The sequence below is a fragment of the Parus major genome, chromosome 21 (assembly GCF_001522545.3).
Source record: "Parus major isolate Abel chromosome 21, Parus_major1.1, whole genome shotgun sequence".
Classification (NCBI taxonomy): Eukaryota; Metazoa; Chordata; class Aves; order Passeriformes; family Paridae; genus Parus; species Parus major.
In genome coordinates, this window is record NC_031789.1 from 5,766,674 (window position 1) to 5,789,299 (window position 22,626).

At 44.1% G+C, this 22,626-nt stretch overlaps 1 protein-coding gene across 4 annotated transcripts in view; it reads left to right on the plus strand.

Moving 5' to 3' along the window:
• DVL1 (dishevelled segment polarity protein 1) overlaps positions 1–22,626 on the plus strand; it is a 67,138-nt gene that overhangs the window by 32,666 nt on the left and 11,846 nt on the right. For 3 of the 4 annotated variants that reach the window (XM_015648204.3, XM_015648205.3, XM_015648206.3), the window contains exons 3-7: positions 7,614–7,735; positions 11,266–11,378; positions 16,767–16,905; positions 21,369–21,462; positions 22,382–22,451. In XM_015648204.3, coding sequence (XP_015503690.1) covers positions 7,614–7,735; positions 11,266–11,378; positions 16,767–16,905; positions 21,369–21,462; positions 22,382–22,451 — 538 coding nt within the window. Of the gene's footprint in view, positions 1–362; positions 584–7,613; positions 7,736–11,265; positions 11,379–16,766; positions 16,906–21,368; positions 21,463–22,381; positions 22,452–22,626 lie in introns of those variants that run through there. The other variant, XM_015648207.3, reaches the window with a different exon arrangement.

Below are 22,626 nucleotides of genomic sequence, written 5' to 3' on the forward strand. Positions count from 1 at the left end.
TTCTGTTCCTTCAGTTCAGCAATCAGCTGAAACATCTGTGTCTGACCTGCATTATGAATTGCAAATTACTCTTTCCATACTAACACCCATAAAATTGCAGGGCTTATCTGCCTCTATTTGCTGCTAATTACTGGAGGAGTTTTATGTAAATCTCACTGTAAGTTAATTGTTCAGTTTCGAATTCTTTAATATCCCATTCACTGGAACTTAACAGGTAATTGCACACAAATCTTCCAGGGATAGCAAAGTTGGGTCTTTACCTTTTGGAAAAAAATGTCGTTTGTGCAGGTTTATTTCCTTATCTCTGGTTTTGGTTTTTTTTTTCCTAACTAGGCCTGAGCTTTCTTTGTCCCCAGTGCTATAAAATGAGTATCAGCTGGTGGGAGACAGCTTGGGATTCTTGCACAAACCCATCTGTGAGGATTGTGGTGCTCCCTGGAAATGACTGCAGTGTGTTTCACAGCCACACCACACATGTAAAATCGGGAAATTAAATGCACATGCCACAGCTGAGCCTCCTCTTCCCCTCCTGACTGATACTGTGGCCACTTTGAAGTTTCCACCATGACTGACGTTTGGAAATGTGAGATTTTCATCTTTTTTAATAACATTTGAATCCTTCTATTTGTCAGAGGTGGGAACTTTGATCTCGGTGTCATCTGCAGGACTGATTTCCATAGGGGAAAATGTTCAAGGGAGGATCTGCAAGTCTTTAGTTGTTGCTTACGTTGCTGCCCTGAGAACTCCTGTATAGCTGGATTAGTGTTGAATTAAAATCACTGCTGCTAATTAGCTATTTAAACTTCCTCCCCAACCCTCCTGTGTCCTGCTTGTTTTTCTCCTTTGCATCTCAGATCTTGTTCTTTTGATTTCAGGCTGGGTTTGTTTTCCTTCTTGTGTGTTTTTGTTTCTTTTTGCTGTTTTTGTTGTTGTTGTGTTTTTTAAGCATGAAAGAATTTGGGACAGAGAGCTGCTCCTTCCTAGACTCCTTTTCAAGGAATCCTTTAAAATTCTTTCAAAAGTCCTTTTTTTCTTTTAAAGTAGTTGACCTTTCGTTTTTCGACAATAGAGAGACTTATCATTAATTGTATGTCAGAACTCTTAATTAATTACAGTAAATGGCATTTACACAAACACATCTTTTGCCAGAAATAGTTGATATTTGTCCTGTTTTTCTAATATACAACACAGAATATAATTTTTCTCTGGGAATCATTTATTTGGAGTTTTCTGGGACTGAATGAAATTTTTAATGCAATTTTGGTTTTTGCCTTTTTATTTTAGGGCCTTAACTGGGCAATTTGAAAAAAAAAATGTGTGAAAGAAAATATCTTTTGCAATGGCTTAAAATGTTTTTCCCTTCTCTTTGCATGGTGGAAGCTGGGAGTGTGGCAGGAATTGGCTTGTGGCTGCTGCCTGGTCTGTTATCTCTATTTTTTAGGAAGGATTTGCAACATCTGGGAACAATTCCTTGCCTGACTGCCGGGAATGTGCAATTTCCCATTGGCTGGCAGTGATGTCACTGCCTCCTGTGAGGTTTTCCCTGCTTTTTCCTCCCCATTATCTGGGTGCCAGCAGATAATTCTTGTCCTGTTTGTACATCAGCTTTTTAGAGCCTGTATTTGCAATTACAATTTGACAAGGGCAGTACAAGAGCTTCAGGGCTGGGAAATAAAAAAAGTACCCAGAGCTGAGGCAGGGAATAAAAATCCCCAGGAGCAGAATCTTGTTGAGTTTCTGTAGAAAATGAGCTGATTGCAGGGCCAGTCTCTTCACACTTGATAGAAACCCTCATTCATCCCAAGCCTCATCTCAGTGTAGACAATTTCTCCTTGCTAAAATAAACATCCCTTTCCTGATGAGGTTTTTCCAGGGATGTTGAGTCCTGGTGTCTTTGAGAGAATTCCTGGTGGAGCACAGCCCTTTTCTGCAATTGCTCCTTTGGGAGCAGCCTTCGTGTGGATAATGGGCCACGGCTCTGAAGCTTTGACTTGGGATTTGAGATGCCTGTGACTTTATAGGAAATAATTACTTCCATCTCGGAGATGAATGTGGCTGTTCTGAAGTTGCTGTCAAAAATATAAATGGCTCTTTTGGGTATTTCTTTAGTCACTGGGATTGGTTCCTCACCTCTGTCTGAGCTCAGAGGAACACCATGAGCTGCTGCTGTTCCTCAGTGAGTTTAAATATTGTACTTTTCATGCTGGTAAATTAATAAATATTTAGCCAGGTGAGACTTCGGGAGCAGAGTGCACCAATATTTGCTCTTTCCCCTCCCCAGGCTGGTTTTCATCTGCTGTCCTCAGCCCTGGACTCTGCACAGGCCATTCCTTGAGCTGGCTCAGCGCCTGGGGGAGTTTGTTCACATTTCTGCTGAGCTCTGGAAGAGTCAGGCCTTGCCATAATTCATTAAAAAAACATCAGCAAATGTGGTGGAGAGTAAAAAAAAAGGGAAATTTTGCTACAGAGAGGTGAAACAGTTGATCCAAAGACTGGAGATGCTGTTGGAAGTCTGGTGGTGACACAAGCAGTGAACTGAACGCCGATTTCTGCAAATGACTTCCAGTGTGACTGTTTATTCAGCCAGATTTTTTGCCAGGAATGCTGGAATCTTTCTCCTGCACAAGAGGGAAGGAAACAGGAGCTTTCAGTCAGTGGTTTGTCACCACAGCATGGAATTTGCACAACTCACTGGTGTCGATCCTGTCAGGGCTTGGAGGTGGCTCTGTGGGAATCACTGGGGATATCAAAAGCACCTGAGGTTCTTTTCCGACATTCTATGGATATTCTCTCCACTCCCTGGGATAGATGAGTAAGGAATGTGGTGGCAGCACCTCAGCTGTAAAAAGAAGCAGCGTTCAGTGTGGTGGAATGAACTGAATCAACAGCTGCGATTAGTTCCACACTTCTTGATGAACTCCTTGATGAACTTCCTCCATGTGTAGCACATAGGAGACATCCATGGAAATCCTGTCCTTTGGGGTGGAACCTGGCAGCTGTTCCACAGGCACTGCTCTGCACAGCACAGAAAAATGCTCCTGCCACTCAAAACCACAGGGGAAGCTTGATGGGGGAAATAAAATTATCAGGGCTGGCTTGTGGCCAGGGAACTGCTTGGAACTCTGCCTTTCTCCTGCAAAACCACTGCATTATGGCAGTCCTTTTCCATTCAAAATTATGGAATATTGGAGGGCTTTATTCCTATTAGCTTGTCAGAGAAAAGGACAAAAATTTATCTGAATGATGATTGACAGAGTGTCACTTGTTGGGAGAAGGGAAGGACGCCAAGCTAGCACAGCAAAGCAGGGAGCAGGAATTCTGCATTCACCTTGCAGCCATGGCAGTGATGTGGGAATTCTCTCAACAAGTGCATCCTGAACTTTTCCTATTTTTCCCAGAATTCTTCCTCTTCTGCCTAGAATTATTATTCTTCAGCTGTTCCTGACAAACCCTCAGCAAACTGAAGGTGTTTGCCTGGAGAGGGGCAGGGCTGCTGCCCATCCAGAAGCTCCAACTGAGCCCAGAATTCCATGGAGCTGGGTGTAATTCCATCTTTTAGATCCCTTTGATAGACAGGAATAATCAGCCAGGCAGTGCAGTGGGAATGATCTTCCACCTTCTACTGCAGATTTTCTTTTCTAGCATGACAAATGTTGTTCCAATGCTCTTTTGGGTGTTTTTTGTTCATTTGCTCTGCTGTCACCCATTTATATTCAGTGCTCTTGATGAACACAGGGAGCTGAAAGTGAAGAGGAAAAGCTTTGATGAACGGAGGGCGCTCCACTTGTAACCAGACACAGATCTGGACAGTCTATGTCTGGTTTAAACAACTTAATTGCTTCAAGTTTTGCTTAAACCTCTGAGCTCTTGCAGGAGCTCCCAGCTCCTGATTATCATAAAAGCAAGATCACATTAGACAACTTACTTAAACTCTTAAACTCCTGGGTTTATTTATTTATTATTATTAGTAGTAGTATTCCTCAGAGGCAAAATTTTCACCCCAGAGGATGTGTTTAAATTAAGTGTGCTTTGTGGGGAAATGCCTGCAGACAGCACAGCTTGGAACTTTTTTTGTGAAGGTAAACATGGAAATGTCTGCACTGGCCAATGCTTTATCATGACTGTTGTGCTTCTGATTTACTCCTGGAAGTGTTTATCTAGGATTTAAAAGCTGCTTGGTAAAAGGGGAGATACTGGCAGTATCTTGAGTTCAAATATATCTCAGGTTGAGGTTTGGAAATGAACTGATTCAAGTTTAAAGTGGTTTATTTTCCTCAGTGCAGCTGGAAGATCAGGAATGGGTAATTCCTGCAGCCCTCTCCCCTTCAGCACACAGATATCTGAGGCTATTTGTGGCTCTAATCCCACTGCAGATCAGTAAGAAATGGATTCCCAGTGCTTTATCCTTGAGGAAATCACACTCCAGGGGTAGCATTCACAAGGAGATGCTTTGCTGCAGTGGATTTTGCACTCCCAAGGTGACTTACGACCTCCTGCAGAATCAGTTCTGCCTTGCCAAGGCTTCTTCCTCCAGGAGCAGGGAAATGCTGGAGAGCAAATATCCTGAAACATGGGAAGGATTGGTCTTGTTGGCTCCTCCTGGAGTCAGGTGTTGTCCTCAGCAGGAAGGTTTAAAGGACATTTTTTCCTGCTCCCAAATACCTCGGGCCAAGGGCTTGTTCTGCATTCCCAGCCCAGAGTGTGAAGGCTGAGGGGATGAACAGATCTTTCCTACACCCACTTTCAGGCTTTTTTTGCTTTATTTTTTCTTCTTTTCATCCCTTGGCTTGATCTTTGTCAGCAAAAGCGCTTGCCCAGAGATTCTTTAGGGAATGTTCCAGGCTCAGAGACATCCTTGCATCTCCGAAACACCAGCACATTTCCTAAACAACTCCCTTTAACTTCCCCACCTGGAAGAAAGCAGCCTTAATTATCAAGTTATTAGGAAAGCTGGTGGGTTTTTTTTTCCTTTAGTGTTTCCTCTGTTGCTCCTGCTTTGGTGATAAGAGTTTGAATAATGCAGCTGACTCCATGTGGTGCTGGAGACCTGTTTTGTCTCCAGGCAGTTCCTTTTTGACAGCGTGTGTGTGTTTTCCTCCTTGTATTTATGGTTTATGCTCCTAGGAGTAATTCTCTGCATCCTGAACGCCAATTCCCTCCTCTCCATCCCCTTGTTTAACAGCCAGTATCCCTCTTATCATTGTATTAGAATTAGTTTTTAATAAATGAACCAGTTAAGAGTTGGAATCGCTCCTGCTTTGCTTCTTCCACAGCTAAAAGTAAAGGGAAGCTGAGACCTTTGTTGCCTCTTAGTGAAAGGTATTGATCTATATCATTAATTGAGGATTTATTTAATTAAAGACCTTATAATCACAGTGTTTAAAGAGACTCAGCCAAGTGATGAGGTGCCCAGGGGGTTGGTGATAAAGTCACACTGGTCACCTCCAGGTCAAGTCTAATTTCTGTGGATCATGGCCAGAAAATGCTGTGTGTGGTCAGTGGATTGTTTAAATATATATTTTTTTTGCACAGGATATGCAAAATTCTCCCATCTTAATGGGAGAATAATCTCTGTACAGTCATTTAAAATATTAACTAAGTTCTTCACAGAATTCTCATTTCATTTGACACAAAATTTGGCATTTGCCTTGCTGTTTGTAAATCAGAGGACTGGGGACTTCTTTCTCCACTGTCAGGCTTTTTAATAAAACATAACCACTTAATCTAACAGGTGAAGTTGAATTTAAACCAGAATTTCTAATTGGGAATCACCTTGTTCTGTTTGCAGAGATGAATTAAAAGGAGTCTTGGATCAATGCATGTTTGTTTTTCTGTAGTGATGCTTTACCTAGAACAGGGTTCTACTCCCCTGGGATTTAGGCTGAATTTAGATATATTTGATTACTTTCATCTCACTGGTGCAAAATTGGCAGTGCCAATTTTCTAGGTTAGAAAATGGAGGCAAAAATGCTTATTTGATGAACCACTGATAGAGAAAAGACCTGCTCTGGTTGGTTCCTGGGTGTACATTTCAGTCAGGAGCTTTTTTCCAATGCTGATAAGATTTAAAAAAATATATTTTAATGTCAAAACCCAAAGTGTACAAAAGGACTCTTTACACAAAGCATCTCTGCCTTTTGTAATAAAAATATTATTTATTTTATGAATACAGAAAAGTAGGTGCTAGGCTGATAGGAATCAGATCTTGGTTCAATCTGAGATCTTCTGTCAGTCATTAAAATGAGCTACAAACCATGAGGGTGGGGAAAGGAGGAGACTCCTTCTTTCTCTGCTGATTAAAGATGCCCCACTGTGTGTGCTGAGGGGAGATGGGCTGGCCTGGATTTACTGGAAATGAGATCTGAGTGCAGAAATCCTCCTGTGTGCCACGGCCATGCCTGTGATCCGTTATCCAGGTACTGACTGGGAATATTGATAACATTCAAATCCACATCCTGCTTGTCCAGGACTGGAATTTGTGATCATTCTCAAGCACTTTGCTCCACACAGGCCCTTGGTATTTGGAATGAGGAGCTGGATCCTTGCAGCATCTTTAATTCCATTTTTCCATGGGGATTCTGGGTATTGATCCATTATCCAGGAGTGTCCCTGATAATGACTGGAAATATTGATAGCATTAAAATCCACATCCTGCCTTGTCCAGGACTGGAATTGGTGATAATTCCCAAGGATAGGGAATGCTGTGTGCAGGCCCTTGGTGTTTGGAATGAGGAGCTGGATCCTTGCAGTATCTTTAATTCCATTTTTCCATGGGGATTCTCACTGCTGGGTGCTCTGCAGCATTTTCTTCCCCACCTGCCAGGCCCCTCCAGCATCCCTGAATGCAAATGTCAGTGTCAGAGAAGTTCTGAAGGTGATAATTACATCAGAGTAGCGTGAAAAGTTTTCAGGTTCTCATGAAATATTGAAGACTCTTCTCTGCACATCCTGGTTTCCATGGCATGGCTGGAAAATGCCTTTTTGTATCTGCAGCTCTGCCTTAAGGGAACATTTGGAGACAAAATGGGCACAAGAGGCACAAGGAGGATGAACAGCAGGAATCTGCTTCTCCTTGAAAGCATCTTTCTGTTGAGGTTGGGTGGATCTGGGGTTTAATTCAGGCTCCCAGCAGAGATGTGGTAACTCGGAGATTTGATGATGGGGCCAAACAGGACTGTGAATTTTCAGGGGGTTGAAGCTCTTGTAGGAGGAGTTACACCAGATTTGGGCTGTATTTCTGTCACATTCCAGCTTTTACTTTTCATTTTTGTGTTGGCAAAGCCAGGCTGGGAGCACAGCCTTTAACTGTGGGTGCATTTTGCAAGGGATGCTGAGAACTTGGGGGATGCTGCAGTGCCAGGTCCCCAAAATCCCCTCCCTGCCTGGGCTGCCTGTTTTAACAAGAGGAAAAGAATACCTGGTGCTTGCAGGAATTCTGTGCACGTCCAGGCTGCTGATGTTTTCATGTGGAGACTGAATTTAACCTGATTTTCTGTGAGTTTGGCAGGGATCTCTGTGCTTCCCCTGGTCCCGGGATTTTGGCTGAACATATTGGGCCAAAATGGAGAAGCTGGTGGGAGTTTGTGTAATTCTGGCTTTTCTTTTGTTGGCAGCTGGTCCTGGCTGAAAGCTCCCATTCTGACACGGGCTCCCAGTGCACTGAGAGCCACACGGACCTTCCACCACCCCTGGAGAGGACAGGAGGCATCGGAGACTCCCGGCCCCCATCATTCCAGTAAGCCCTAATGCACTTTTATTTATCAAATTCTAATTTCTATCTCTTTCTCACCCTCATTTCTCCTCCTGCTGCAAGCCAACTGTTTGTTGTTGTGGTTATAAAACTCAAATATCAAGGAATGAAAAACGCCTGTCATTGTTAGAGTGAAGTATTTATCCAAAATATCTCATTTTCAAGCCTGTTGTGGATGAGTTAAGTAGGGAGGGAGCCCCAAATGCTTTCTGTAGTGTGTGGCTGACAAGTGATTAGTGTGTTATGTGTAATTAGGGAGGGTGCAGAGCCAGCTGAACGCTGCTGGCAGGAGGGAAAATTTCCATAAGGGATAATTCCTGCTCCATGTCCATCCAGAGGCTGCCAGCTCCATCTGTGTGTGGCCAGACTGGGAATATCTGCTTTGATATTGTTATTTCCTGTTCCTGATCCAAAGGGTGTCCTTAGGATACCTTCATTTCCAGGGAGGGCCTTGGAATTTCCACCAGGAGGACTTAAAGCAGGGCCTAGTGCTCTTAGGCTGTGTTTGGAGAAGGAAATGTGGCCTGGATTTACCTGATTGCGATTTTTTTTGGGATGGCTGTTGCCTGGAAGAGCCCCCAGTGTTGTGTGTGAGTCTTTCACAGAGAAAAACCTTTTTGAGGGGACAGCAAATCCTGGGAAATCCTGACCCTGCCTGGCAGTGCCTTGCAAGGGCTGTGCTGCCCTCCTGTGTTCTGAACTGGCCAGAAAATAAAACCAGGCTTTGTCTTTCCCGGCCGAAACCTGCCTGGAACAGCTGCAAGCTCGAGCTTTGTTTCAAAAGATAATTAGCTTGGAATTAGGCGTGAGGTTTGTGGGGCTGCTCACTGCCAGGGCCGTGGATCCAATGCCCTGCTGCTCCACCTGCTTCTTCTCAAATATTACACAGAACATGTGGGAATGCTCAGAGGGCTGAAGGATGTTGCTCAGGTTGCGTTTTCTGCCTCTGTTCCCATTCCCAGATAAATCACCTTCCTGCTTTCCTTCTCCTCCATCCCTTTTCCTTTCTTTTTCTGAACTCCAGTAGAGAATCTGGCTTGTGGGGAGTTCTCTTAGACTAAAACCCGTTTTCCCTTCATGCCTTTTTGAGTTCTTCTCCTCACAATTTCCCACAACATCTCAACATTTTACAGCAGATTTTTCTGCTGTGTTTCATTTTTTCAGTGCAGAAGAGAATCTAATGATGACCTGAGTTTAATCCATAACACAGGGCAGAGAATCTGTTACTCTGCATGAAGCCCTAAATTCTGTCACTATGAGAATTTCATTTTAAAGCATACCCACTGTAGATTTAAAGTGACAAAGAATCCACCATACTTTGAAATGATTTGTTTCGCTGTTGAGTTTAACAAGTCTTTCATTGTGAAATGAACCTGAATCATGACTGTAGTCCTCTTCTGATCTCCAGAAATTATGGAAAATTACATTTCTTGGGATTTTGCTGTGGCACTTGTGCAATAGGAGTGACTTGTACTTTCCTGGTTCCTAAATCCCTGTGATTTTATTTCAATGCTCTTCAAGCTACCAAAGATCTGTCATCTCCTTCAGTGCTGATTGAGGCCTTACATAAATAAGTGCCAGTTGAGCTGGGTGTTGTGCAATTGTACAAACAGAAATGGTGCTGGACAACAAAGAATCCAAGGAATAGGTGAAGCCTGTCCAAGGGAACGAGATCCTTCTCAGAGCTAAAGTGATGACTCTACTCTCTGCCTGACAGCGCTGATATTTTGCTTCCCCATTAATGAAATCCAAATAAAACTTTATTTTTTCCCCTTCCTGCTGCGGGTTCTGAAGCTCATTCTGCATTTCATGCTCCACTGCTGCTTCTTGCCAAATCCACTTTCAGCTGAGTTTGGTGGTGGAGGTGCAGGGGTGAGGTGAGAGCAGTGACCTTAGAGTTGCCTTTCTGACATGCTCTGAAAATGGAGTTGCATTTAATGGCGAGGGAACAAAGCAGCTGGGAGTTATTTTTGCAGCCATTGCAATGGTATAAATCACCTTTTGGAGGCAGGTTTGGGTTCTGAGGTGATTCAGGAGTGGGAATTCTGAGCAGGAGTCAGTAGATGGTGCTGCTGGGATGGCCAAGAGTGACCTGAGCAATGTGTCACCCTGTCCCCTTTTCCAGCTGTGCTGGACTAACCGAGAAGTATAAAAAAAGCTGTGTGACAGCACTGAAATCCAGCCTGGCATTTTGGTAGGGATTAAAACGTGCACTCAGATGTTTTCCTGAATGACAACCGTGATTTCCTAATTTCTGTGGTGGGCATGTCAGCACATTTCGTTGATGCACGGGAGTGTGGGTGTGCAGGAGCCTCTGAAATGTGGAAATGTGACACTTAAATGGTTTCACACAGCCAGCTCTGGCTTCAACTGCCACAGGAGCCTGGGCATGGTTGGTTACAGTGCTGGTGGTTTAACTCCCTGTCTGAAACGTGCATGTCCAGCCTCATGGAACAAAATTCCAGAAAAAAATCTAGGGAAAAAAAAAAAATCTCCTTATTGTAGGAGAAATACAGTGCTCAGTGAAGGTAAATGCTAGCCATTGCCCTCCCTGTGTGTTCAGGTGAGGGAGCTGAATTACCTGAATAACAGGTACACAGGGCAGGAGAGAGTGGAGACTCTTGAATCTGGTGGGATTTATGGGTCAGAGAGGAGCAGTCACTTTCTGAGGGAGATCTTCCACACGGAGCTTTGGCCCCCATCAGATTATACTGTCACTGTTATATTTGTAGAAGTTGAAGGCAGTTTCCCCAGTTTAAGCATTTAAACAAGCGGTGGCCCTTGCCAGCACTGGAGCTGGCAGGAGAGGTGCAGAGAGATGCTTTACAGGATCCTGGAGTGGGAGGACAAGGGGAAATGGATTCACACTGACAGAGGGCAGGGATAGGTGGCATATTGGGAAGGAATTCGGGACTGGGAGGGTGGGGAGGTGCTGGGTTGGATTTCCCGAGAAGCTGTGGCTGCTCCGTCCCTGGGAGTGCCCAAGGCCAGGTTTGGCACCGGATGGACTTTAAGGTCCACTTCAACCCAGGACATTCTGTGCTTCTGGCACTTAATTACTGTGAACTTTGCAAGGTTTCACCCTTCGAGGCCAGAGTTTTAAATTCAAGGTGGCCGGTGAGCTTCAGCTTCTGCTCTTGGCTGGGATCTCAGCGGGTGGCAGAATGATCCCTTCTCCTGGCCCAGCAGGAGCCGTTCTTCCCTGTGGGAATGTCCTGCACAGCCCTGGGACAGCTTTGCCAGCGCCAGGGTGATGTGCGAGTGCTGCTGCGAACAGCTCTGGCTCTCAGGGCATCCATCTGGGGTTCTCTTTTCACCCCTGAGGTGGTTTTGGGGTTCTCTTTTCACCCCTGAGGTGGTTTTGGGGTGGGCCCAGCAGCCTGGGGCAGTTTGCAGTGCACAGCTTCAGAGCAGTTTTGTGCCTTCTGCACCAATGTGCTCACAGCTGCAACTGCCTGGGTGGGAAAAGGAAAAAGAGGTGAGTCCAGTGATTGTCCCCATTTGTTCTGTGACAGCCCCAACGCTGCCAGCAGCAGGGATGGCCTGGACAACGAGACAGGAACAGAGTCTGTGATGAGCCACCGGCGCGAGCGGCACCGGCGGAGGAACCGCGAAGGCCATGAGGATGGTGAGTCCTGCTGCATCCTCCCTCTTTCCCAACCTTTCTCTCATCTCTCAGAGCAACAACTCCTGCATCATGAACACAAGAGACTTGTGGCTGCATTCCTGCCTGCTTTCAGGGACTGTTATTATTTTAATGGAATAATTTGATAATTGCGCTGAAACTCTTTGAAGCTCAGTGTTTTTCCGAGAGGTCTGCACAACCCACAGTGAAGTGGTAGAGAGATTGTTTTTGACAGTATGCAGAACTTCCTGTAGCATGAGAAGGTGAATAGCTTGGAGAAGACTGGCTGTTGATTTCTCAAGGCTTGGATCAGCTGGGGTGTTTTCTGTAACAGCAGCTCTGAAGATCTTTTTTTAGACCTAAAATTTAGGACCTAAATACACCCAAAGTACACCTATAAAATGCAGAACTCCATCTCTTGCCTCTGGTCTGCACATCAAAGTAAGCTTGGGTTTTTCATTCATTGCCAGACAAGAATTTCCAGGCTTAATTAAGAATTAATAGATGCCGCCCATTGTGTTTAAAATGGTCCAGAATTTGGAATACTTGGGCCCAAGAAATGCCATCAAGGCCTTTATTCACAGCTCCACACACCAAAGTATTTGCCTCCAGTTAGAACACCAGAAATGAGATTTATACTGATGGTTTCTGCTCATTTAACCCTTCCAAAGTGTCACTGATTAGGAGTGAATGAAAATCCTTCAGTAGGAGGAGCAGAGAGCTGTCTGTACTTGATCCTGACTGCAAATTCCTTTGGGAGCTGACAGAAAGAGGTGGAATCCTCTCAGAGTTTTGATTAAAAACTTGTTGCAGGAAGAATATGAAAAGGGGAGTTGTTTTAAACATTAAATCTGTGCCAGTGCATGTTTTGCTGTGGATATTTATGCCGTAAGAGCCAGTGTTGGTGGATGGAATTGTTTGAACACAGGAGTTTCTGCTAGGAGTGGTCTGGAACCAATTCATGCATTTCCATTCAGAAATAAATGGGATAAAATTTCCTCCTTCTGTCAAAGCCCAGGCAAGAACCTGTCACAAACATTACCTGTTCTCGGAATTTAGGCCTTGTGCCTACAGCAGGTGAATTCTGTTAATGTGCAGCAAGCAAGGAGAACTGCTTTAAAATACATTATTTAATGTTCCATAGTGTTTCTGTGGTTAAAACAGTATTTCATTTAACAATAACAACATCCAGTACACATAACAACACCGTGAGTGTGTTGTTTTCAGTGGAAAGCAAGTCTAAAATGCATAGTTCAGCTCTTTGTCCTGAACTGCCACTTGACAATACTAAAAGAAGTAAAATGCCCTAATCCTGGGAAGGATTTTAAGGCCTTTTCATAACAATGATCACAGAGTCACTCTTTGCTTCCACCTTCACTTCTTGTCTGAAGAACAGCTGGATGGAAAATGGGGGAACAGCCCTAGGAAAAGGGGGACAAGGATGGGGAAAGAGCTGTGACACCAGGGTCCCAGCTATTCCAGGGGCAGCAGCTGTGTCCTCTCCCCTCATTGTGAAATGGGAAAATTCTCCTTTCCCTGCAGAAAGCAGGAAATGCAGTAAAAGTGTTTGATGTGCTCCTGCAGAGACTCGTTCGAATAATGCCCAAATTATAGCCCTGGTGCTTGGCAGAGGGGCAGGATGAGGGATCTCCTGGAGCTCTCTGTTACTCACAGAGTTTTTATTCCAGAGGCACAGGAACAGCTCACCCAGCTGGACAATTACCTGCCTTTGTAACTGTTTGGTACAAAGAATCACCCACCCTGGCAAAGAGGATTTCCCTGGATTCCCTCAAGGGAAAAGGAGTTCTTGTTCCACAAGAAAACAGGAGCAGGGTGTTCCAGCCTTCATTTCAAACAGGTGAAGTGAGGAAAGGTATGAAGGAGCCATTTGGGAACAGAGAAACACCAAGTTAAAACCTGAGCAGGTCAAACAGGCTGAGTCCACTGAGCCCACTGCATTGAGAGGTTCCACAGAAAGAAGATTGGGAAAATCCCAGGGAAGAAAAGGGACACTGAATAAAGATTTTCTTTGCTACCCTCCATTTTAATTTACAAAAATAGCTTCCTTGTTTTACTGAAAAATGTTGCCAGCTTTCAGCCTGGGCTTGAACTGCAACAGGATCCTTCCAGAGGTTTGATTTGGAGTCAGGCTGATGGTGAACTCCCCAGGTTCTCCAGCGGGTGATAATTAAGTGTGGTACCATGGGTGGATTGTTCACCACAGCAGCCTGGAAATTTTCCTTCATTGCTGCAGGATTACTCACCCCACAAAAGCTGTTTCTGCTGAATTGCTACTGGGCAATTCCGCACACATAGGCTGTGATAAATATTGATTCCAACTGCAGCTGGAAGGCATGGGGTACACCTGGGTGATCTGACAGTGTTTTCACACCTCTTCCCATTGAAAATGCAGAAGAATTCTGGGTATCCCTAAGCTCTTCCACCCATTTCCCTTAAGTTGTATTCCTATTCTAAGTGCACAGACAATGAATCTCCATATGTGCTTGTACATTCTCTGATTTCAAAATAATCCCCTCACAGAGAACATGGTCGCTTCGGGAACACCATAAAACTTTTTTTTGGAGCTGTGTGACACTGCAGATACAAACACCAAGAAAATCCCAAGGAAAATAGATCTGGAAAAAAAAAATAAATCAAGATGTCAGAGCTTGCCCTTTTCTCTCTTCAAGCCACAAGCCACACTTCCCAAGTTGCTTTGGGAAGCTGACAATGTCCTATTAAGTGAAAGTAGAGTGAGGATCTTAATTAGGGTTGTGGGAGGTCTGCCTGGCACATGTTGTGGGGACCCCTGGCTGGGAGGAACAAAGCTCCTGTGTCAGTTTGCTGAGGAGGAGTGGGAAAGGGGACTGTGGAAGCTCTAATTAGGGAGGTAATTAAGAGACAAGGGCTTTTTTTGGGGTTTTTTTTTGGGTGTTGAGGAATGTTTTATAGCCGCTGCTTGGTTTTTGACAAGTCTGCAGATGTCAAGTGTCGACACTGGGGTTTCAACACCCAGTTTGCTGTGGGGTGAATTTAACTCTTGTGCAGCCTGCTGAGAAATGCCTGTGTCTGGAGGAACTCTTCACGTGGGCAGGCTCACAGATCCCAAATGTTTGGGAAGAGGAGCTGTTGCAGATTTTCCCTTGCTGCTGTAATATGTGGATTTTTTACCATCCTTTGTGCCAAGGAATCTGCAGGAGGTCTGGAACTGGAAAGCATCTGGGATGGGAATGCTGAGCCTGTCTGGGGTGGAGGGATTGGAGGGTGTTAGAGGTTCCAAAGAACTTCAGTCCCAAGGCAAGTCAGGGTACAGGGATGTGCCCGTAAGGCAGGAGAGGACAATCACAGTGTCTTTCCCTATTTAAGTAGCAGGGACTGAGCCCTGCACCCAGCAGGGTACTAAGTCTTTACTGAGGATTGGTAACACATTTCATGTTAATAAATGGGAAGGACCTTTGGAAGGGGTTGGGAGGGTTGTTGTTTTCCCTCCTAGCTGGGAGCTTGTGCCTTCTCTCTGAGCTGCCCTCACCCTTGTTCTCTGCAGTGGCACAGAACCTTCTCCACAGCTCCCCTGAGCAGATGCTGCTTTTACCTTTCTGCTTGCAGGCCTTGCTTGATTTGGCCTTTGATGTGCTCTTGTCCCTCAGGCAGGGCCTGCTCTGCTGTTGATAAAAGTCAAGGAGGAGTTGTTTTACCCTCCCAGGCTATGCTTTATTCTCAGCTCTTTGAGGCACTGAAAGGCTTTTGTCACATTGGCCTGGTGAACCTGCTGTCCTCTAATGAAGGGGCAGGGCAGGGGGTCAGTAGGGCAGAAAGTCCCTGGTCATTAGTGGGACAGGCACTGAACCAGAGCAGGGAATGATTCATTCTTCTTTAGACTTAAACTTGTATATTCCCTGATTTCAAAATAATCCCCACAAAGAGAATGTGGTGGCTTGAGGAACATAATAAAACTTTATTTGGAGGTGTGTGATGCTTCAGATACAAACACTAAGAAACTCCTAAGGAAAACTGATCTGGAAAAAAAAATCAGGGTATCAGAGCTCCCCTTTTCTCTCTACAAGCAACAAAAATCCTTATTGCTTTGGAAAGCTACATGGGAATATTTTATGAATAAAACCGTTATAATAATGGTTTGTGAAAGTACTGAATTATAATAATGGTTACTTGCCCCCAAACAATGCTGGCTAGCATTAGAAAAGCTTGGGAAAAGGCATTTCACTTCTGCAGGGAAATTGCAAAAAAAACTTTATGGATTTAAATGCTCACCTTAATTACACAGGAAACCTTTCTTGTGAGCTCAAGGCTACCTGGTGCTGCTTGGGAGGTATAAACCAGATTTATTCCATGCCTTGGCTTCCTCTATTCCTGATTGTTCTCCTGGTGCTGGAAATCTTTAATAAACACTGAGCATTACTTTGTCAAACTTTCTCTGATACTTCACTTGAAAAGCAAGCCATGTTACTTCAATAATTAACTCTCAGTATGCATCAGGCATAATTCCTACGGCAGGCCTTCTTCCCCTAAGCATGTTTTCCATTCTGTAATTGAAGGAAAAAATCCCTTAAACCTTGGAGTTGTGTGTTTGGAGAAAGTAGATTAAAATCTCAGGCTATCTGTGAAGTCTCTTATGTTGATTTCTTCACCAGGTGCCTTATTAAGCTCAGCCCTTCTTGTTTTAGGGAAAGAAACATTCCTGGTAAAATAGAGCACTTAGAAATTAAGGATATTCTAATGAAATGTGCAGGAGGAGTTTGCTGTGCTGAGCAAAATCCCTAAAATATCTCTAGAAAAAGATGAGTCACTGCAGCCTTCAAGTAAATGGCATTTTTGGGAGGGGATTATCCGTGGGAATGTTTGTATCTGACAGTGTTCACACAGCCAGGGATTAGTGAAGATCTGTTCTGAAACACCTGAAAGTCCAGGCAGTGTTTGATGTCCTGTACTGCCCACACGAGGGACAGGAATGTGTAGCACAGGTCCAGGTAAAAGTGGTTTTATGGGTAAGATATTAATAAAATTCATCCAGGAATGTTGTTTCCAGGATTTCTGTGCTGCTGGGACTGTTCATGCCAAACTCAAACTGCTTTTGTTTGTCCCTTCCCGTTGACACAGCTTCTTGTTGCTGTCTGGTACCTTTATAGTGCTTTTCCATGCCTGACACTGTTAATGGCTGGACCAGAAACTGAGCCATGGGCAGGTGGAAAAGTGAGGGAAAGGCAGGGCAGAAGGTTTCCCAGCTGTGGAGAAGAATCAGGTCCTGCAAGGAGCTTGGTTTTGGGAGGAAGCTCCTCCTGCAGAGCTGTCAGTGTGATTGTCCTGCTGCTCCCACTGCCATAACTCCCCTGCTCCTCCCCTGTACTGTAACACTCCTTTATTGTGCTTTTCCAGTCCCCAGGATCAATGGGCACCCCAAGCTGGACAGGCACCGTGAGCAACCCCCTGGCTACGACAGCTCCTCCACCATGATGAGCAGTGAGCTAGAGTCCAGCAGCTTCATCGACTCTGAGGACGATGACAACACCAGCAGGTACAGCCCTGCCAGGGGCCAGAACTGGGAGAGCCTCCTGGCACCTTCTTGGACTCTTCTGGTTTCATCTCCTCTTCTTTTCTTCCCCTGCCTCCCTCCCTGTTGTTTGTTTTTTTTTTTTTTTAATTTTCCTTTCATTGCTTTTGTGATTTGAGCACTGGTTGTTCATCAGTGACATCATTGTGTAGAGTCACTCCTCAGTTATTGGGTCACTGTCCAGGCTGTCCAAACCACTGTTCCAGTTGAAAGAAAAGCTCTGTTCCTCTCCTTTTCATAGCAAGAATGGCCACATTTCAAGATCAAAGCACTGTGCAACTGCCTACCTATTTATAAAGAAATGGTGTGAATATTAAAACAAAATACTGTCAGCAGAGATTCCTAATAAGTGTGCACTTCACTGGAGCTCAATTATAAAGGAATTCCTGGGTAATTGCAGTCTGAGACCTATGAGCAGTTCAGGAATTCATCAAAGTTAATGCTGTTGCAAAGGCAGCCTGGGCTGCCATATATTTATGGATTCTTCATTATTTCTTTCTTTTTGTGCAGGCAGAGTGTGTGAATTATTCCCTACCTATGATACCTCTAATTTCAAGATATCTTTTGTTATATCTAAAGATAGTTTTGTTTTTCTTTTAGAAGTCGTTAAGGCAATGCATTTCATAGACTTATTTTCGTGGATGTAAAACCGATCAAAATTATTTTTCTTCCTTTTCCTGGCCACTGCCTCTAGAGCTGTTGTTCATCCCAATGGGCTCTGAGAATCCATTATGGATTTGTCAGAGAACAACAGGGGGACAGATCTCTGGATGGTCACAGGCATCTGCAGCTAAAACAAATAAGGCAGAACACAGCATTTTTAATAAAAACAGCAGAGAGCAACTACTGGAGATCCTGAACCCCTTGCTGTGCTTACAAACATGATCAGCTCATGGATCTTGGTGGATCTGTTGGGTCTTGTCAGTCAGGGCTTAAAGACCTCACAACTGTGGTTAAAGGCTGAGTGTTTCCAAAGGGGTGAAAGGATAACTAAATGCACGTTGGAGATTTAGTCCTGAATTAGTTTCAGGAACTTCCTTTGCAGTCCCAGAGAAGTGCAGGGTATCCCTGCATATGACAGGGGTTGGAATGAGATGAGTTTAAGGTCCTTTCCAGCCCAAACCATTCCATGATGAAGTTGACAACACCTGGGCATACAAAAATTCTCTTTTCTGCATTTGCTTCACCTGGATATTTACAGGCATGGAGAGTTGGCAACATCTGTCCTTAACCCTGAATGCACCCTGAGCTTTCCCAAAGCCTTCCCTAAAACCTCGAGCCCACAACAACAACCCTGCAGCTGATTTGGGGTTATTGTAAATAAATGAATCATTTGCATGGCAGCAAGTGATGCAGTGGGGCAGGATTAGCTCAGAGTGGCCACTGGGGCACATTAGAGCAGACCCAGGGAAATCTTCCTGTATGAATAAAATAATAAAACTTCCTGAGTCTGACCTGAGAAGAAAGAGATTCTTCGAAGCTGCTGCTCCTGCCTTTCCCTCCGGAGGCTGGGGCAGGAGCTTTTGGCACAGGGAAGAGCTGCCAGGCCAGCTAGTCAGGAAGAACCACTCAAAGGAATGCTCCAAGGTATGCTGTTGTGTTCCAGGGATGATCTTCTCAGGCATAGGAGAGATTGTGCTGGCAGGGAGAAGTTGTCTTCTTTTGTAGAGGCAAATCAGGCAAAGAGCAAATGGAGAAGGTTCCAGAGCTGCTGGAGGCACCAGCCTGGGGACAGAGGGGTCTGAGGGGTGAGTTTGGTTCCTGATAGCTGCTGGCTTCTGGATGCAGAAGCTGCTTTGTGAGGGAGGAAATCAGGTGGAAAGGATGTTGCTGTCCTGGAAGGGAAGAGGCTGTGAGGCTGAGGATGCTCTTCTGACTGTGTGTCTTTGGCTTTGTTTGATTTAAACTCAGAGCAGTGGAGCAGAGCTGGGTAATTCCCAGCCCAAGGAAGATCTGTTGCATTCAGTTATAGAATAATGTTGTGTTTTGGTGAATTAACCTGTTCACAGACGTTCCAGGACAGTGCAGAGTGACAGTGGGAGCACCATAATTTATTTCTTTTTTTTTCCAAAGTGTGATATAATTGCATGTTTGTGTTGTTTGCAGGTAGGATTTTGAACACAGGTTGATGTAGGGAACTTTCCAGGAAAAGCCTTTTTTCTGTCTTCTCTAAAGTAAAGGTCTAACAAATTTGACATCTGTTGCTGTAGGATTGTTGTCAGCAATTGCTGCTCTCAGTTCAGTGCAACTAAAAGAATTCACTGCAAAAAAATTGTTTATTTCTCATTTAAGAAATTACCATAATTTATTTTTAAACCGTGTGGATAAGCTTTCTTTAACAAATGTTGCCTTTTCCCCCCATCCTTTTGGAATTGTGAAATGGTGAAAAAATTATTACTATTATTATTATATTTTTAAAAATCTCTTCTGTGGTGTTTATTGACCTTTGTGTCAGAAGTGCAGTCAGGGTTTTGGGCAGTAGCTGATGCAGGAAATTAATTTGTAGAGTTAATTCCAGATTTGTTTTTCATCTTTGCACTTTATTTATCTCAAAAGCTCAAATTTACCATCTTGTCTTGCTCATCAGAGTGTAATAATAACAACTTTTACCCAGCATTTCTGGAGATGCTTCAGAGAGCAAAATATTCCTCATTACAATAGGTTTTAGCTGCTTTTTAGCATCCAGATGCTCCCAGAACATTAAGGATTCAGCAAGGATGCATTAAGGCTGTGGATTGAGCAGAAATGACAGGGAGAGGTGATGAAATGTGCCACAGCTATGTGAAAATAGGTGTAAAAATGTTCCTGCAGAGCCTTCTGATCATCAGTTTTGTGCAGCTGATGTGAGAGGCTGTTTTAGCTCCAGTTTTTCCCTGAAATGTTTTGTGTCCCCTTGAACTAAACCTGAACTGGGGGTTTTCTAAGCAGCTGGTTCTCATCCTTCCATCCTAACACCGAGCAGAATGGCAAAAATACAACAAAGAACACCTTCACTTCTCACATGTTATCACCTGCTAACAGAAATTCAGAGATTTTCCTAGGAACTCTGGTTTTGATGGTTTAATTTGAGAGAAAAATGTCCTTTTAGAGAGCAGGCAGCTTCACTGTGGAGTGAGCGACGTGCCTTGGCTTTCCTCAGATTCTTCTGAACTGGGAAGTTTTAGCTGAGTCCTCTGGTGAGATGTTCTGGAAGGGAAGAGGAAGAAAAGGAAATGGGAGAGGAAGCAGGAAGAGGGAGAATACTGACAGCAAGATATAAGGAGGTTTTTTGTGTCAGTCTTTGGTGGATGTTGAACATGCCCAATTTTGGGAGCCCTGGGTTTGACACCTCCTTATTTTCCTCTTGGAAGGTAAAACCTCCCAACCCCAGGTGCTGTGTGAGCTGTTTTACCATCCAGGAATTATTATATTTGAAATTATTATATTTGAAAAATGCCACCTCTTGGCTCTTCAGTTCCCCTTGCTGGGAGGGGAAAAAGGAGTGTGTGAGGTTAACATGCTTGAAATAGTTGTGTGAACTCCAAGGGAATGTCAGGAGATTCACACCCTCTGAGCAGCTCCAGCATCTCCAGGGGTGATACCTGATAAAAATATTTCAGGCCAGAGGGGTTTCTTGTGCTCTCAGGACACTGAGCTCCTTTTTGGAATTGCTGGCATCAAGTTTTTGAGGTATTCTCACATTCCTGTATGTGGCTGGAACATGGAAGGCAGGGATGTGGAAAATGGGGGAAAACCTTGGCACTGTTTGTTTTGTGTTGTATAAGGTTGGATTTTTTAATCTTGGTTAATGATAGAGCATTGCTTTATCTTCAATTTTTTTTGCCATTCTTAACATATTAAATAGAGGAGAGATGTCTCTCTGGCGTTACAGAGGTATCTTAATAATCTAGGCTTTGTTCCAGGCTCCTGAAATTAATTTGGGCAAATCCATTTCTGTCTCATTCTATTCTCTGTAAAGTGAGGATGATTAATTCTCTAAACTCTTAAAGACCTCAAAGATTTATATGTAAAATCTGGCACATTTTAGGCTCTACAAGTTTGAAGAGCCTGGAAAAAACCCAGCAAAATAAAACTTAACAGAATGTATGAAGGTAAATCATATTCACTGTCCTCCTGTTACCAATTTCTATTTGATTTTTTTAATTTCAAGCCTTGAATTCCTGATAACAGTGGAAGAAAATACAGCACCACTCACTAAAAATGAGCATTAAGGGTTGCACTCAGACCTGGTCCCAGAAGAAAACAAGTGCAAAATTATACCCTGTAACATTAAATTATTCATCTGATCCCTGCTGTTGTTTAGCTGGAATCTTTTCCTAAGCTGTCTGATTTCCCCTCTCCTGCTGCTGCAGGAATCAGCTCTTTCTGGCAGGAAATACAGGTGGCTGAGCCTGGCAGGAATGACATCTGCTCTGCTTTCCCCTAAGGTTGAGCAGCTCCACGGAGCAGAGCACCTCATCCCGGCTCATCCGGAAGCACAAACGCCGGAGGAGGAAACAGAGGATGCGGCAGATTGACAGGGTAAGCTTGGCACCAGCATTATCCAAGGAGGTGAACCATGGTTTTTGAGTGGAGCTGTTGACTTAGGAAGGGATCCAGGACAGGTCTGTGCCTGTTGAATTCACTAGGAAGGCTCCTTGTGGCTCCAGTCTGGGCTAAATCCCTACATTTGGATTCTGCAACTCCAAAGTTAAGTTTTCACCTCTCCCTTTCTCCTTTCACTGTTCAGTGATCCCATTTCTTGTCTTTTCCAAGACCATTATGGTGTGGGAAGGGGTGTGAGATGTCCTGAGACCTGCATTCTGCTGGAAGGAGAAATCCAAGTTTATAGGAAATCCCAGATCTTTTCCTTTGCCCTGTCCTGAGCTAGTCCTTGGCAGCAGGATGAAGGTGACCCCATGGACAGACTCCTGAAGTTCCTGTTTTGTTCTCCCAGTCTTCACACATTAAAGAATGACCTCACACACATTTTATCACAGGATAGTGTTTTAGAATATCTTTGATAAGCACCTTTGCATTTAATTTCAGAGGCAGGGGAGTGTCTCTCTTCTCACTTCCTGCTGGAAGTGCTGTTCACTCCTCCCTTTAGGGAGGAGCTGTGGGTGCAATTCATGCTCCACTGGGCACTTCAGGATCTAAATGTTTGACTGTCAAGTCACAGCCAGGAAGCAGAAATAACTCCAGGGGAAGTGCAGTTGAGAAGCCTCAAAATAAGAACGTGCTCTGTGGGTTTTGTGAGCAAGTCTTTGGAGAAAGTGCAGACTCTGCTTAGATTTCTTTCCTTAAAGTTTCTAAATTAAGCATAATTTTGTGGAAGCCTGAATAATTTCTGGATGCCTTTCAATTGGAGACCTATTAATCAATTCCTGATGAGTTAATCCTCAACAGTTCTTACTCTGAGCCATTTAAAACCTTGAGACTTTTCTGTTGTGTTTTGCAGTCATCTTCGTTCAGCAGCATCACTGACTCCACCATGTCCTTAAATATCATCACTGTCACACTCAACATGGGTAAGAGGACAAGCCACATTTTTTATGATGAATTTCAAGTGGTAGAGATGTATTTTGTGATGGTGAGGGAGCCTTTGGAGCCAGGAGGGAGTTCCTTGGTTTGAAAGGATGCCAGATGAATAAAGGGAATGGCAGCTGAGAGTTGTTGCTGTGTTGACTGGATTCCTAATCCAGA